Source organism: Rattus norvegicus, chromosome 14 (genome assembly GCF_036323735.1).
Source record: "Rattus norvegicus strain BN/NHsdMcwi chromosome 14, GRCr8, whole genome shotgun sequence".
NCBI classification, from domain to species: domain Eukaryota; kingdom Metazoa; phylum Chordata; class Mammalia; order Rodentia; family Muridae; genus Rattus; species Rattus norvegicus.
In genome coordinates this window covers 80,230,398-80,247,854 of record NC_086032.1, presented here as the reverse complement: position 1 = coordinate 80,247,854, position 17,457 = coordinate 80,230,398, and the positions used below count along the sequence as shown (strand labels likewise).

The window sequence follows — 17,457 nt, the reverse complement described above, 5'->3', positions numbered from 1 at the left end:
TGGAAATGAGACATGAAGATGCAGAGTTTGGAGTTTGCCCAGTTGACTTTTGGTCTTGCTTTTGTCCAGGATATCCTTACTATGTCATTTTGAAATGATAATATATATCCTGAGATGTTGGAAGCATGTAATCTGCTTTTTGATTTTGATTTTTATAGGGGAATTATAGTTAACAGATTGCATGAATTTCAGAAGAGACATTATTAAGTCTGTTATAGACAGGGACTTTTGAAGTTGGACTAAATATATTTTGCATTATGCTATAGCTAGGTATGGCCCCCATGAACTCATGTGTTTGAACAAGCATATGGGAGTCAGGGAGTGGATTGTAGTGAATATGCTTACCCCAGGGAGGGGAACTATTAGGAGGTGTGACTTTATTGGAGTAGGTGTAGCCTTGTTGGAGGAAGTGTGTCACTGTGGGGGTGGGCTTTGAGATTCTCCACCTAGCTGCCTGAAAGATAGTCTTTTGTTGGTCTTCAAGTCAAGATGTAGAACTCTTGGCTCCTCCAGTGCCAAGTCTGCCTGGACACAGCCATACTTCCTGCCATGTTGATAATGAACTGAACCTCAGAGCGTGTAAGCCAGCCCTAATTAAATGCTGTCCCTTATAAGAGTTGCCTTGGTCACAGTGTCTCTTCACAGCAATAGAAACCCTAAGGCACCATGTCTGTACTTACTATCAAGAATCTTTGTGTAAATGACTAGAGAAAGTGCATATACAGTTCATGGCCATGACATACAGTGGGTAATCAGTGATAGATGGCTACTGTTACTGCTTTGGGTTGGGCATTCCTTATCTAAGCATGCATCATAGTGGATCAGATCTGGTTCCAAGCATTTTAGATTTCAGGTTTTTGACTAGCGTCCAGTATGTATTATTGCAACAATTCTTGTTTGTTCTAGTTTAGTTTTTGTCACTGTAATAAAACACTTTGACCAATACTCTGGGGAAGGAAAGGATTTGGCTTACCCTTCCATGCCACAGTTTGTCACTGACTGAAGTCAGGGCAGGAACTGAAGCAGAGACCTTAGAGAAATGTTTATTGGCTTACTTTTCCTGGCTCATTCAGCGAACACCTTATATAACCCAGGCCTACTTTTCAGGGATGGCACCACCCAAAGTGGTCTGGATCCTCCTATATCAATTAGCAATTAGGAAGATACTTTACACCAAGGCAATGATGGTACACACCTTTAATCCCTGAATTGTGTAGACACAGGCAAATCTCTGTGAGTTTGAGGCCAGCCTAGTATACAGAGTGAATTCCAGGACATCCAGAGCTACATAGAGAAATTCTGTCTTGAAAAACCAAAATTAAATTAAAAAGAAGATACTTTGTAGGCTAATCTGATGGAGGCAGTTTCTTACTTGAGGTTCCATCTCTCCAAACGACTGGTTTGTGTCTAGTTGACAAAAGCTAACCAGCATGGTTATTTTGTGAAATACCTACAGTGTCTTGTCTTCTGTCAGAGCGATAGTATTCTCAGTTGATTGTACAGCTGACTGTATAGAAGGACAGGCAAAGGGCAGCTTGCTACTCTTCAGTGAACCTGTAGATCACCAAGGACCAGGAAGAAATGTACGTTGGAGTCAGTAGGACTCAGGGTAGTCTTAAGATTTTCAGCATAACCAGAGCCATTCTGATGGCAGGCTACATTTAAGCAGAGGGGTTTGAGTGGAATGGGAGGATGTGAAATGGGAGGATGACTGGAAAGGATAGAAAATGAAGGAAAGTTCCGTGTTAAGAATAGTTTCATTTTAGTAATGTTTAATAGGGTTTTTAATTACCAAATGGACAGAGGGAAAACTTACAAATGCTCATTTTTCTTGTACCTAGAGAATGAATACATATATGCCCATTGGAAAACAACCCCTGCCAAGAGCTCCTGCCAGGCACCTGATTTCCCTACTCACTCTCTACCCTGGCCTTTCAGCCCTGACAGCGGTGACATCCACCCTGAGCCTCCTGAGCAAATGCTACCTTGACAGGGACCAGCTGCCTACTGCTGGCAGGTGCTCCCTTTGGATCTCGGGGGTTTTTCTGTGCTGGTCCTCTGTCACATCTTGCTGCTGTGTCATTTCTAGGGTATTGTCTTGCACTTCTGGCTTAGGCTGTCCTTTTCATACGCTCTAGGGATGTGTCCACATGTTGGGAGAGGTACTTAAGGAAGCTGAATTGCCCTCAAATGTGAAGTCATAATTAAATATAAGTTCTTTGAAAGGTTTTTTTGAAATGTAATGCATTTTAAAGTCTTAACAATAAGATAGAATGAGTAAAATTCATTTAGGACTAATTGCTTTCCTTACTCTGGGTTTACATACAGAATCACTGAAATGTCTTCAGCTTGGCAGGACTGTGCAAAGTAGTTCATTTTACATTCAACATATATATGATGCTTGCTGAGATTAATTCCTTTTGGTTTTTATAGTCATACATCACCATGTCTAGCAATGTAAAATTTTTGTAGAATTATTGAGCTGCCTGTAGTTATGGCTGAAGCCTGTAACAGCTTGGATTGCTCACAGAGGATGGTTTTACTTCCTGCCCTTCTAGCTCTAGCTTTTTGCCATCAAGATATCTGTGGCTGTTTCTCTTAGTGCTCAGGAACTGATTTCTGAATAACAGCTCTTTGTTGTTTCTTTCCTTGTAGAGACCTAAAACCAGAGAATATCCTCCTTGATGATCATGGTAAGTGAAGAAAGCCTTTCATGTTTAAGTATAGGCTTGTCAAAGGGACACTGTACTTGAAAGCTAGTGTGGACATAGCCAGTTAATAATGCCGACTGGAAACAATAACTAAAAGAAACTCTTTGGGATGTGTTCTTAAAAAAAAACACAAAAAACAAAACCAAAACACCCAAAACAATTGACATTGCCATCACCTGTACTTACATAAAAGCAGAGACGCCATATGTCAATGGTGAATGTTTTGAAGTAGGTGAAAATAGACCCACAGTGAGTATTTGCTCTTCTGATTTTGGCTGTTGTCCCATATTTCTTTTTTCTTTACTCCTTAGCCTTCTAAACTTGGCATGCTGCCCTCCGTGCTGTCCCCTTATCATATATCACTTTCACAGAGTAGGGGTGTAGAATGCTGCTGTGGGAACCCTGTGTTAGTAGATGGGGACTGTCCTTGTGTTTATCTCCTTGTTAGCTTCATGGGTGCCTTTGACATTGGTATCTCTGGATCAGAGAATGAGCCCTATTGCTAGGATGCTGATGTATTTATACTAAGTAGGAGCTTATGTCTAGTGATTCTTAGTGGCTAAAAGGATTTTTCTGTGGAGTAGAGAGCATGAACCAGAGCCAGAGTGATTCCTATAAAGAGTAGGCTCATGTGGTTCATTACTGAAGGCAAATGTGGAACACTATCAGTACTTTGCCTTAAGTTTCTCCTGCCACTGCTTTCTGCTTGCTACCTAACTTATGTACTGACCCAAGGAAGAGGACAGGTGCTTGGAATTTCATTTATGGAATAACTGAGAAGTAACTTGACTGCTTCCAACCCTTAAGTTTGTGATTTGTGCTGAGATGTGCTGCACTGGTATCTAGAGTTGACTTTGAAGGGAAGAGAACACATTATATTGTAAGACACCGAGTAGTTTACTAGGTGTGATATTAGGGTGAGTCTAAATCCTATGACAGGTGTCCTTAGAAGAACATTTTCTGTAATTAGTTACTTTTATAGGACTATAGCCAACATTTATGCCTTCCTATACACAAAACATATGTACTGTAGAGTTCTCTAGGTGAAGTATCTTAACTGGACTGTAGAGTTCTCTAGGTGAAGTATCTTAACTGGTAGTTATGAGGAGATAATGAACATTGCTCCTCTGTTTTCATCTGGAGGTTATTTACTGTGAAAGGCCTTCTTCAAGTATAAATATAATTTCATGCTGTTAGTGAAACTCAGTGTGCCGTATGAAATTACATTACATATGTAATGTTTAGATATTGCTGTTTTATACATTTTTATGTGTATTGTAGCTCTGGGTATGTAATCTCAAGCCTTGTATATCATATACAAACAAGGATTCTATTACTGAGCTATCCCCAGTCCTCATCAATACTATTTAGATGGACTTTGTCTCGCAGTTATAAATTGTCACTAAAATGTTACTTCTCCCCATGATCTGTACATTGTGTGTGAACATGCACAGGACACATCCGAATTTCAGATCTTGGTCTAGCTCTGGAAATCCCAGAAGGGGAGATGGTTCGAGGAAGAGTTGGTACTGTTGGCTACATGGGTAAGTGAAAGATGACTTTGGTAGACCTTATCCTTTCCTACTAGGTGCCCCAGTGCTCAGAACCTAGAGGGAAGAATTAGCTTTTAATTTACTTTAATAGTATGAACCTCATTAAGCCATAGCAATAATGCTACATTAAAAGATTAATTTTTTTCCATCTTTAGGGTATTTCTTATTTACATTTCAAATGTAATTCCCTTTCCTGGTTTCCAGGCCACCATCCCCCTAACCGCTCCCTCTCCCCTTCAATATGGGTGTTCCCCTCCCCCAACAATCCCGTTCACTGGGGGGTCCAGTCTTGGCAGGACCAAGGGCTTCCCCTTCCACTGGTGCTCTTACTAGGCTATTCATTGCTACCTATGCAGTTGGAGCCCAGGGTCAGTCTACGTATAGTCTTTGGGTAGTGGCTTAGTCCCTGGAAGCTCTGGTTGCTTGGCATTGTTGTTCATATGGGGTCTCGAGCCCCTTCAAACTCTTCCAGTCCTTTCTCTGATTCCTTCAACGGGGCCCCGTTCTCAGTTTAGTGGTTTGCTGCTGGCATTTGCCTCTGTATTTGCCATATTCTGACTGTATCTCTCAGGAGAGATCTACATCCGGTTCCTGTCAGCCTGCACTTCTTTGCTTCATCCATCTTATCTAGTTTGGTGGCTGTATATGTGTGGGCCACATGTGGAGCAGGCTCTGAATGGGTGTTCCTTCTGCCTCTGTTCTAAACTTTGCCTACCTATTCTTGTTCCCCTTTTAAAGAAGGAGTGAAGCATCCGCATTTTGGTCATCCTTCTTGAGTTTCATGTGTTCTGTGCATCTAGGGTAATTCAAGCATTTGGGCTAATAGCCACTTATCAATGAGTGCATGACATGTGTGTTTTTCTGTGATTGGGTTACCTCACTCAGGATGATATTTTCCAGTTCCATCCATTTGCCTACGAATTTCATAAAGTCATTGTTTTTGATAGCTGAGTAATATTCCATTGTGTAGATGTACCACATTTTCTTTATCCATTCCTCTGTTGAAGGGCATCGGGGTTCTTTCCAGCTTCTGGCTATTATAAATAAGGCTGCTATGAACATAGTGGAGCACGTGTCTTTGTGTCTTTTTTATATGTTGGGGCATCTTTTGGGTATATGCCCAAGAGAGAGATATCTGGGTCCTCAGGTAGTTCAATGTCCAATTTTCTGAGGAACCCCCAGACTGATTTCCAGAATGGTTGTACCAGTCTGCAACAATGGAGGAGTGTTCCTCTTTCTCCACATCCTCGCTAGCATCTGCTGTCGCCAGAAAAACATTAATTTTTAAAAATATTTGTATTACATGTCTTTATTTTTGTGTACATGTATGTGTACATATGAGTACCCCAGGGAGCACATGTCTAAGATGACAATTCAAGTGAGTCAGTTCTCTGCTTCCCCAAAATTCACATAGGCTTTAAGTTTAAAGCAAGCACTTTTACCCATTGAGCCATCTTGCCAGTCCCTGAAATAACACTTAATAAAGCTAATTATCACTGTGATACTTTGTATACAAACATGACAATTCACATTCTTCCTGTCTGAAAACAGTTAGCTGTAAGTTAAAGTAGTAGCCTAGGTTGTTTGGGGATTTCCATGGGTCCCTTTCAGCTAACAACTCAACTGGATGATACCCAGTCCCAGAACTGAAGCTTCATTTAGTGACAAGACATGGCCATTAGGAATTTTGACTCCCTCATTCATTTGGATTGCCTTCATATCGAAAGTTTCCACTGCACTAGATTTCCATACTGCCCCCCAATTCTCTTCAATTCTAAATGTCTTTCCCCCTGATACCTTCCTTCAATCCTGTCTTCCCCAACCTTTTCCCACATAATCCTCCCATTCTACCTCCCAACCCCTGATTCCAGTCCACCCATAAAATCTCTTTTATTTCCCCTTCCCAGGGAGATCTACGTGTCTCTCCTAGTCCTGTCTGCTATATCTAACCTCTCTGGGCCTATGCATTGTAGCTTAGTTATAATTTATTTAATGGTTAATATCCATATGTAACTAACTACATACATATTTATCTTTCTGGGTCTCAGATTACCTCACTCAGGATGTTCTGTTCCCTCGCCTGAAAATTTCCTGATGTCTCTTCCTTCCCTCCCTCCCTCCTTTTTCCTTCCTTCCTTTCTTTGAGCTGAGTAATACCCCATTTTGCAAATGTACCACATGTTCTTTATCCATTCTTCTGTTGAGATTGTTCCCAATTTCTGGATATTATGAATAGAGCAGCAATGGACATTGTTGGGTAAGTGTTAGAATGAATGTCATTTGGGTATATGCCCAGTAGTGGAATAGCTGGATCTTGATGTAAATCCTTTCCCATCTTTCTGAGGAACCGCTATACTGATCTCCATAGTGGCTGTGTAAGTTCACACTCCACCAGCAATGAAGGAAAGTCCTCCCCTTGCTCCACATCCTTACCAGTAAGATCTGTCATTGTGTTATTAATTATAGCCATTTTGACAGGTGTAAGATAGAATTTCAGTAGTTTTTATTTGTATTTCCCTGATGGCTAATGATGTTGAACATGTTAAGTACTTTTTAGCCACTTGAGAGTCCTCTATCTATTGAGAATTCTGTTTATATCTGTACCCCAATTTTAATTGTTTTTTTATACCAAGTTTCTTGAGTTTGATATTTTGGATAATAGCCCTCTATCAGATGTAAAGTTGCTAAAAATCTTTTCCCATTCTGTAGGCTTCTACTTTGCTCTAATGATATCATTCTTTGCTATGTAGAAACTTTTCAGTTTGAGGTCCCATTTATTGTTGATCTTAGTGCCTGCATTGTCTGGGTTCTATTTAGAAAGCCATCTACTCTGCTAGCGTGCCCAAAGTTATCTTCCACTTTCTCTTTAGTATACCTGGTTTTATGTTAAAGTAGTTAATCCATTTGGAATTGAGCTTTTGTGCAGGGTACTAGGTATGGGTCTATTTGAATTATACAGTTTGGCCAGTGCCATTTGTTGAAGATGCTATCTTTTTTTTTTCAGCATGTGTTTCTGGCTTCTTTATCAAAAATCGGGTATCTATAGGTATGTGGGTATATGGTTGGGCCTCAAATTCAAATTCATTAATCAGTATGTCTGTTTTTATGCCAATACCATGTGTTTGTTTTTTTTTTTTTATTACTTTTAGTATAGCTTGAGATCAGAAATGGTAAGACCTTCCACAGTTCTTTTATTGTTCAGGATTGTTTTAGCTATTCTGTTTTTTCCATATCAATTTGAATATTGTCCTTTCAAGATCTGTGAAGAATTTTGTTGGAATTTTGCTGGGGATTATACTGAACCTGTAGATTGCTTTAGTAGGGTTCTGAGCATTGGAGATCTTTCCATCTTCTGATACCTGTTTAAATTTCTTTGAAAGTCTGGTAGAATTCTGTATTAAAACCATTGGGCCCTGGGCTTTTTTTGGGAGAGAAACTTTTTAATGACTGCTTCTATCTCACTATAGGGTGATAGGTCTGCTTAAATGGTTTATCTGACCTTGATTTAACTTTGTTAAGTCATACCTATGGATAATATTACCTATTTCTTTCAGATTTTCCAATTTTGTAAAGTACATGTTTTTAAAGTATGTTTGTATGATTTTATTGGTGTCTGTTGTTATGATCTCCTTTTGTTGGTTTTGATTCTCTCTCTCCTTTTAGTTAAATTGGCTAAAGTTTTGTCAGTCTTACTGATTCAATGAACCAACTTTTATTTATATTATTTTCTTTGTTTCTATTTTATCGATTTCAGGCATCTACTCCTTTTGTTTGTGATTCAGTTTCCATGAGTTTGTAAGCTATTGTTCCTGTTATTGATGTCCAGCTTTAATCTATAATGGTCTGATAGGATGCAGGGAGTTATTTCCATTTTCTTGTGTTTGTTGAGACTTTCTTTGTCTTCAAGTATGTAGTCAATTTTGGAGAAAGTACCATGAGGTACAGAGAAGAAGGTATATTCTTTTGTGTTTGGGTAAAATGTTCTGTATTTACAAAACCTAAATGAAATGTTAGGTTCATTTGTTTTATAAGCCTTATCCATCTGATATCTGGGAAATTAATCAAATTCATATTATTCCAAAGACAAAGAGTATGGTGGGTCTTTCAGAGCCTGACATTTCTCCCTTGTAGTTTTCTGGGGTTTCTTCTGACTTGGGAACAGATGACGCAGCACTTGAGGCACCCATGGGAACATTTGAGTGATGGGAGCACCCCAAGAGGCACGCTTTCTCTCCAGTACCATTTTACCATATTACCCACCCTGTAGCAAGCAAGTTTATTTAGTACAGATATACGGACCCTGCTTCAATTATCCTTTCCACATCAAAGACCCAACTATTTGAAGTATATAGTTCAGTGGATATTAGTCCATTTTGGAAGTTGTGTATCCATCATTACACATTACCATTTCTCTATCTGGTTTCAGAACATTCTTCACTCAGAGTTTAATGACCTGTTAGCAACTACTCTCTATTTATCACTTCTATTCCAAGGTCTTTCAACCATGAATTTATTATGTTCAGTCTCTCTGAATTTGAATATTCTGTATATTTTATATAATCATATGATACATATAAATATAATCATGTGATCTTTGGCTCTTTATGATTTTCTTTATTTTGGGAGATGGTGGGTAGGTCAAGAAAGAATTTCTTTGTGTTAGCCTCAGATGCCCTGGAACTAACTCTGTTGATTGATCTGGCCTCAAACTCGGCAGACATCCACCTGCCTCTGGCTCCCCAGAAGCATGGGTCACCACTGCCTGGCTGTGATTTTTCTTCAAAACTTAGAATGTTTTTAAAGGTTCTTAGATCACATTGTAACAAATATTAAATTAATGTATTACTTGGAATTAATTATGAAAATATTTAAGACCAAAATTTAATTTAAAATTTCCTGTATGTGTTATGTAGCTCCAGAAATTATCAGTCATGAAAAGTATACATTTAGTCCTGATTGGTGGGGACTTGGCTGTCTGATATATGAAATGATTGCGGGACATTCTCCATTCAGAAAATATAAAGAAAAAGTCAACCGGGAGGAAATGGAAAGAAGAGTGAAGACTGAAACTGAGGAGTACTCTGAGAGGTTTTCAGAGAATGCCAAGTCCATCTGCAGCATGGTGGGTCGGGTCCCACAGAGCCAGGGAAATGTTTAACTCACTTCCTCTCTTCAGAAGGCAGAAGTCATGTAGGAAGTCAGCCTTCAGAAGCAGGGTAGTCACTCCCTTCCCAATTTAAAAGTCCTGGCTCAATACTAAGACCAGGCTGAGGTGAAGTCAGCCAGGCCTCTCAGTAACCCGCCTCCTCCTTGGTGCTTCATCTTAGGCAGACAATGAGAATAGATCAGAGTTCCCAGCACAAACTTGGGAAATGACTGGACAACTCGAGCAAAGCCTGAGGAAAATTCATGACTCCCCTTTTGTAGTGACATTATTGAAAGGAAGAATGGTGCCAAATTACTCTGTTTTCAAAAAACAGCTGCTGAGTCTGGTTCATTGACTCATTTTATCTGAAATTAAATATAAAACGTTTAATTTTTATTATATTTTGAAATGGGAAGATTTGCCTATGCCAAATTCTTTTTCTCTAAATCATCACAGACATTCTAACTCCAAGGGCAGCATGGGCCAGATTGACACCTTCCTTACATATTTGATTATTGTATTAGGACCATCATTGTTTATGAGACATTGTTATGAGATAATGCTAGAGAGCAAGTCCTAACATAATTATAGAACAAGCCAGTAGCAGTTGGGTGCCATCTACGCTTAGGGCTGTTTTTTTTTTTTTTTTTTCCCCACCAACTGCTGGCTGCCTACACACTAAAATTTCTTTGTCACTTGCTTATCTTAAAATGGTGCCTATAGGCATTATTTTCTTTTGCTGTCCTTTGATGAATTTTTAAAAATTTTCTTTTAATAAGGGTTTATTGAGTCAGTTAACTCTATTAAGAAACCCCTCACAAGAATGCCCTTCGTCTTCTGCTGGTTTGCCTCATCCAGCCTTGATAGGAGGGTTTGTGCCTAGTCTTATTATAATTTGTTATGCTATGTTTGTCTGCTATCCCTGGAAGGCCTGCTCTCTTTTTTGGGTGGGGGAATAATGTATGAGAGTTAAAAATTAAACACAAATGCCCCCAATTAAGCCTAAGTCTCTTTAGCACTCCCTTTCCAAGTGGTTCTAGATTGTGTCTGTTTAAGGTCTAAAACCGACTGTCATGCTTAGTAACTACTGTGAGGAAAAACAACTGACTTGTAAACAATGAGTTAAGTTTCCTTACCAGTGAGGAAAGCATCTTAGGATATACATGCGTAACTTGCCCAAGAGCAGAGTGGGGACAAGAACTGGGGCCAACCTTCTTTGATTGATAGTATGAAGAAAGGCTTATTTGAGTTTGTGACAGTTGTACATATGTAAAGAATACTTTTAGTCAGGCAGTGGTAGCCCACACCTTTGATCCCAATCCTTGGGAGGCAGAGGCAGGTGGATGTCTGTGAGTTCATGGGCAGCTAGATCTACAGAGCAAGTTGCAGGACAGCCAGAACTATATAGTGAGACCTGGCCCACCCACCCCCCAAAAGATGTTTGAAAAGTTTTTGGGTATGTAGTGGCACTTGGCTCTAATCTCAGCAGTCTGGAGGTGCAGATATGCATATGAAGATTTCAAGATCAGCCTAGGCTACAAGACTCTGTCTTGAAAAAACTCAGTGTCCCAGTGTCCCAGGAGATCGTTTAGTAGGTTAAAATACTTGTCATATAAGTCCACTGACCTCAGTTTTATCTCTAGAATCTATGCCAAAAGCCAGACGTGGTGGCACATATCTGTAATCCATGTCTCCTAGGGTTAGAATAGGTGGCAGAGACAGGAGAATGATCTGGAAGTTTGTGAAGCTAGGTAGCTTGGAATATACAACACAGCAGCAATTGTTGCCTCAACAGATGGAAGGAAGAATGAACTCCTGCTTTACAAAATTGACCCCTGACCTCCACACACACACTGTGGCATGTACCCACATTCACACAAATACATATATAAAACCAAAAAGGGGAGAAGTAGAGATGATGTTCAAGCTAGGACAGAGACAGAGAGTTAAATATATACAGTTTTAGAAGTAGGCTTGATCAATTTTTGACTTGGGGTCCCTAGTATTCTAATGATTAAAGATTTCTTTTTATAAATTCAAAGCATTGAAATAATTTCCGAGTTTACAACTATTTCCTTAGTAATTATCTCTTAATTTTTATAACATTTTAACTTTAGGATTGACTTACTCAAATGGCTTATTTTTCTTGAGACAGAATCTATTTAGCTCTGGCTGGCCTGAAACTCACTATGTAGATGAGGTTGACTTAGAAGAGATCTACTTGTTTGGCCAAGCTGAGATTAAAGGGGTTCACCAGGAGGCATGGCTCTGCAAGCTTCCGTCTCTTCATCAGTCATGGCAGTACTCTGTGAAACCATAATCTACTTGGTTAAGTCTCAATTTGCACAGTTTGGTTGATATTTAGTAACTACAGTGGCTGTTAACTTGGATAGATGTCCTTTCTGCCACCCCTATTTCTTTGGTTGTTGGGGAGGGATGTTTTGTTTGTTTTGCTTTGTTTTGTTTTGTTGGCTTTTCATGATAAGAGTTTCTCTGTGTAGCCCTAACTATCCTGGAACTCACTCTGTAGACCAAGCTGACCTTAAACTCACAGAGATCTGCCTGCCTCTGCCTCCCAGGCTGGCATCACCACCACCTGGGTTGTTAAAGAAGACAGTTTTGAGTTTACATTTCATCTTATCAGCTTCATTTGACTGTTTCTCTCTTGTGTAGTTACTTACCAAGGATCCAAGTAAAAGGCTGGGCTGCCAGAGTGATGGAGCCTCTGCTGTAAAGCAGCACCCAATATTCAAGGATATTAACTTCAGCAGACTGGAAGCAAATATGTTAGACCCACCTTTCTGTCCTGATGTGAGTATGCTACCCCGGGTAGCTAGGTCCCAAGAATACTGATTCCCAAAACACTCTTGTCAAAACACACTTGATGGTGTGATTCTGCTCTATGAAATCTGAGATCTGTTATTTCTGCTTCTCTTCTTTTTCTCCTCCTTCTCCTTTTCTTCCTTCATCCTCCCTTCTTCCTCTTCCTTCCTCTTCTTCCCTTCCTCGATTTAACCTCTTTTTCCTTCTTCTTCCTCCTCTCACTCCCATATCCTCAGGCAGACCCTTAGTAGCTCTCTGGCTTCCAGGCCTGGTGTGTGCAGTCTATCACTGCTAGAGTAGCCAAACTCTGTCTTTCTCCCATTTCTCAGCTCCATTTCAGAGCTCCTTGGCATGCCCGTTAAGGCCCCGTGTGCCAGTGTTCCTTTTCTGACCTCAGTGCTGAGTTTCCCTCCATCCATGTGCTCACTCCTTACCGTGCACTGTGCTTTAGTCTGGACTGTGCAGCCCTCTTTACTTCTCACATGCTACTGAAACTGGAGCTGTCAATATCTGTGCTAGCAAGCATGTTGCTTCTACCTTTCGTCCAAATGCTAAGGAGGTACTTCACAGGTAGGATGCTGTCTTAGTCAGGGTTTCTATTCCTACACAAAAACATCATGGCCAAGAAGCAAGTTGGGGAGGAAAAAGTTTGTTCAGCTTATACTTCCACATTGCTGTTCATCACCAAAGGAAGTCAGGACAGGGACTCAAACAGGTCAGCAAGAGGCCATGGAGGGATGTTACTTACTGGCTTGCTTCCCCTGGCTTGCCCAGCTTGCTTTCTTATAGAACCCAAGACTACCAGCCCAGGGATGGCACCACCCATAATGGGCTGAGTCCTCTTCCCCCTACCCCCATCACTAATTGAGAAGATGCCTTAAAGATAGGTTTCATGGAGACATTTCCTCAAGGAAGGCTCCTTTCTCTGTGATAACTCCAGCTTGTGTCAAGTTGACATACCAAACCAGCCAGTACAAATGCTCAGTGCCATCAATGGAGAAAAAACTCACTTAGGGATCCCACAGCCAGTGGTCTTCATGCCAGTTCACAGCTCTCTCTGTGTCTCCCACAGGAGTAAGCACACCATCCTGCTATAGTTTTAGTCTTTGCAATCTATGTTTTTGCTGCAGAGATGGAAAGAGATCCTTATGAAGGGTTTATGAACACCTGTGTATGGAGGACTGGAACAAAGACACAGCAACATCTATGACACTAAAAGTTCCTGGAGAGGGCTGGAGAGATGGCTTAGCAGTTAAGATCACTGACTGCTCTTCCAGAGGTCCTGAGTTTAATACCCAGCAACCACATGGTGGCTCACATCCATCTGTAATGAGATCTGATGTCCTCTTCTGGGGTGTCTGTAAAGAGCAATGGTGTACTCACATTCATAAAATAAATATTTTTCTTTTTAAAAAAGTTCCTTGAGAAAAGTGACATAGGAACTGCTGTGTCGCATAATATGCATGATATAAATTAGAAAATTACTTTAAAAAGAGGGCCTTGGCAATGAAGGGGTGGGGAAGAGTATATTTGGACTTGTTCTCTTAAATTAAGGGAGCTTAGAGTTGCTTTAGGGCTGGGAATGTAGTTAAGTGGTATGGTGCTTGTCCAACATATGCAGGGCCTATGTCTAATCCTCAGCATCTGAAAATTAAAAACAGAACATCCTTATAAGCTAGATATAGTCAAGGCAGCCAGATTGTATGTTCAAGTACAGCCTAGGCTACCTGTCTCTGTCTCAAAATTCCAGAAGAAAAACATAACCAAACAACAAAACAAGAAAAGAATTATTTAAGATGTCTCATAGGCTGATGCCTCTCTTTGTTCTTGGTGCCCAGCCTGAGGCCATTTATTGTAAGGATATCTTGGATATTGGACAGTTCTCTGTGGTGAAAGGAGTCAACCTGGACACCAATGATGAGATCTTCTACACTCAATTTGCGACAGGGTGTGTCACCATTCCCTGGCAGAATGAGGTACTATTCTTTCTAGCAGAGTAGGTTTATGCTAGTGCTAGTTTTAGCAATGGTGTGTGTGTGTGTGTGTGTGTGTGTGTGTGCGTGTGCGCGTGCGCGCGCGCGCATAAGCGCAAAGTAAATTTATGCAAAGGACTTGACCACGAGGACTAGATCATGGGCAAACCAAGACCATGCCAGAAGCATGGCAGCTACTCTTGTCCTAGTTACAGGAGGTGAGTAAAAGTGATCTTGGGAATTGCCTGCCACCCTAGAGTCCTGCTTCATAAGCAGGGCTAGCTAGTAACTTGGCTCCAGTGGAATTAGCTTTTTGGGAGGTACACTTCAAGAAAGAGGAACAAGAGGCCACTTTATTTATTCCAAGAGGTCAGTAACCAGGAAGTCAGGAACATGGAACCAGAGAAGGTCTGGGAGCTATAAGGTGCCCCACATTGAGGTCAGGTACTGGGTAAGAGCTGATAACACTAGGAGATCACAGAGCTGCTCTTGGTGTCTCCAAAGATGTTTTGTCCTGTCTTTTATGCATACAGATGATTGAATCTGGATGTTTCAAGGACCTCAATGAATATGAAGATAAAGGTCTGTCACCACTTGAAAAACACAAGATATGTTCCTGTATTCTTAGACCAAAGAGAAACTTCTTCCATAGACTCTTCAGAAGAGCGGTAAAAAAAATCTTTTGCAAAAGTAAACTGTGGTGGCTGGGGCTATTGCTTAGGTTAGAATGTCTGCATAGTAGGAGGGCTCAGGTTCTGAGAATCAAGGGTGTGCACACGTGTACTGAAACCCCCCTCCCATTATGTATTATATGTGTCAAAAGGAAAATATTTCCTCAGGAAAATAGCACTTTTGGGGGAGGGGTAGGTTCAAGACAGAGCTTCTATGTGTAGAACTCAATTTATAGATCAGGCTGGCCTTGAGCTCAGAGATCCACTTGCCTCTGCCTCCCGAATGCTGGGATTAAAGGTAGAAGAGTTACTGTGAGTTTGGGGCCAGCTCACTAGTAAGTCCTTGTCAGAAGAGAAGGAAGAAGAGAAGAAGAGGATCAAGAGGAGACAGATCAACAAAGACAGAAGGAAGGACACACACACACACACACACACACACACACACACACACACACACACACACACACGTTTCATATAGTTTAAAAGCAATATGATTCTATGTAAAGTTACCAGTAGAGTCTTCTCCATGCTCGTGGAAAGATTGTTCTGATCCACAAAGCAATGACTCTTAGCACTGAAGCTGCTTCCTGTTTTGGTGACAAAACATTTTGACCTTGCTTAAAGGTCAGCATCTGATGGAACTCCCACAAACAATGCATGTTTAGTCCTCCTTGTTCTGACTCCAACTACTGCTCTCTCATGTCCAAGCAACAGGAAAAGCAGGTTCCCTTCTAAAAGTGGAAGTCGTTTAAAGAGACTTTCTGTAGTAACGTTACTCTTGCTCTGTAGCCAGGGAAAACCCTGTCTTCCTGTCCCCTCCCTCAGCCTCCTGAGTGCTGGGATTAAAAGTAAGTAGTAGCATACCTGATAAGGTTAGAAAATAACTTCACCAAGCAAAATGTCCTATGAGTGGATTGCTTTGCTTTTTAACCTTCCAAATCTTTTTTCCTTTTTTCCTCATACCTATCATTTCTTGAGGAATTTACTAAGATTCTTTTGATAGCATCCTAATTTGTATTTTTTTTCAATATAGAAAAACAAGACTTCAGTGGGTAAAAATATCCCAAAGTGATTGTGTTATGCCCACATTTTCTGTCTTAACTAGGGGATAGCTAAATGCACTGACCAAATTAGTCTATTTCTGTATCCAGTGAAGTCCTGTTGTGTGTCCCTCCTTATTCAGAGCGCATTCGACATTCACTGAAGGCCTTGCCACCGACAGAATAGGGCTGTGCAGTATGGAGCACCTTCTTACAATGGCATCTGTGGGTCAAGGAGCTAAGGAGTCTCCTTGTCTCCTGCACTTACTCAGCTGTTGCATTTGATTTAGCAACAGTAACGAAGCGGCAGAACTCATCTTGAGCTAGTTCCTCTGTATATAAGTTACGCACGTGCCTTTAAATGTTATTTTTACAGCACAGGGATAAAAGTTAGGACCACTTGTATACATGAATACTCTAACGATTAGCAACATGTCCACACTCCCCACCCTTTATTTTTAAAATGTTTTTGAAATGGGTTTACTAAGTTGTCTGTGCTAGTCTTAAATTTGAGATCTTCTTGGCTCAGTTTCCTGAGAGGCTGGGAATGCATTTAGAATTCCATTTCTTGAAGTAAATAAGAAAAATATATTTAAAGTTTTTGTTGGCCTCACAATTAGTGTCCTCCTAGTTTTGAGAACATTATATCATTTGTTCCTAGATATCTTTGGAGATTGGTTCCAAGTTGCCAAAGTGTAAAAGTGCCCAAGTCTCTTTTATAAATGGATAGTGTTTACATACAAGCCACAGAACTTCTGATTACTTTAAATCACCTCTAGATTACATAAATATGTAATACAATATACAAATAGTTATAGCGTGCTTTTAAACTTAAATGACTTATTGTCATTAGACTTAAAATTTTTTGGACTATTTTTGATTCAGGGTTGGTTGAATACATGCTTATAGAACTCATGGCTACTCAAGTAAGCAAAGCCATCTTGGCATTAGAGACATAGCTGAGGCTGGCCATTGTGCTGTTTGTTGCAGGCCTGCCTGAACATTGCCCACAGTGAGGAGAGGGAGCCAACAGAACACTGACCATTCACTGTGCAGACCACAAAGCAAGACCCTGGTGTTAAGAAGGAATCTGTCACATACCCAGTGTCTTGTCCTTTCCATAAATTGTAATAAACGGTCTGTAACACTGTTTATAATGTGCTTTCATGTATTTTTTACATTAATATTTGTATTGTCTTTTTACTGAAGCTGGATTAAAGAAGAACCCTGTGAATACCACTGTGTGCCCTGAAACTTCCAAGTGTGGATGTCTTGTGTATTTGAACAGTTTTCAAAATCTTTTCTCTATGTATCTGTCCCAATACTTTTCAGAACCCTGTTTAGCTTTCCTTCAACTTTGCTTAGGTTCTTGCTGAACTATGAATGCCACTTTTATAAATTCAAATCTCTTTCCATAATCATAGATTCTTCCCTTTATTTTTTTTTCAATCTCCCCTCCCCTTCCTGCTTTGGTACTCACTTACCCCCTGGAGGTCTGGGGTAGATTTTAGGCCCAACATGTAGTTAAATGTTACCTGAA

The 17,457-nt window shown here is 40.4% G+C and overlaps 1 protein-coding gene and 1 long non-coding RNA gene across 34 annotated transcripts in view; one reads left to right on the top strand and one right to left on the bottom strand.

Moving 5' to 3' along the window:
- Nucleotides 1-17,156, top strand: part of Grk4 (G protein-coupled receptor kinase 4) — a 74,594-nt gene extending 57,438 nt beyond the window's left edge. For 5 of the 33 annotated variants that reach the window (XM_063273520.1, XM_063273518.1, XM_063273516.1 and 2 more), the window contains 7 exons: nucleotides 2,656-2,693; nucleotides 4,166-4,255; nucleotides 7,269-7,310; nucleotides 9,178-9,386; nucleotides 12,084-12,221; nucleotides 14,072-14,209; nucleotides 14,740-17,069. In XM_063273520.1, coding sequence (XP_063129590.1) covers nucleotides 2,656-2,693; nucleotides 4,166-4,255; nucleotides 7,269-7,310; nucleotides 9,178-9,386; nucleotides 12,084-12,221; nucleotides 14,072-14,209; nucleotides 14,740-15,099 — 1,015 coding nt within the window. In that variant the 3' untranslated portion in view covers nucleotides 15,100-17,069. Of the gene's footprint in view, nucleotides 1-1,841; nucleotides 2,091-2,655; nucleotides 2,694-4,165; nucleotides 4,256-7,268; nucleotides 7,311-9,177; nucleotides 9,387-12,083; nucleotides 12,222-14,071; nucleotides 14,210-14,739 lie in introns of those variants that run through there. The other 28 variants (XM_063273517.1, XM_063273522.1, XM_063273521.1 and 25 more) reach the window with 24 other exon arrangements.
- LOC134481857 (uncharacterized) overlaps nucleotides 1-17,457 on the bottom strand; it is a 40,961-nt gene that overhangs the window by 12,517 nt on the left and 10,987 nt on the right. The gene's annotated exons all lie outside the window — the stretch shown is intronic.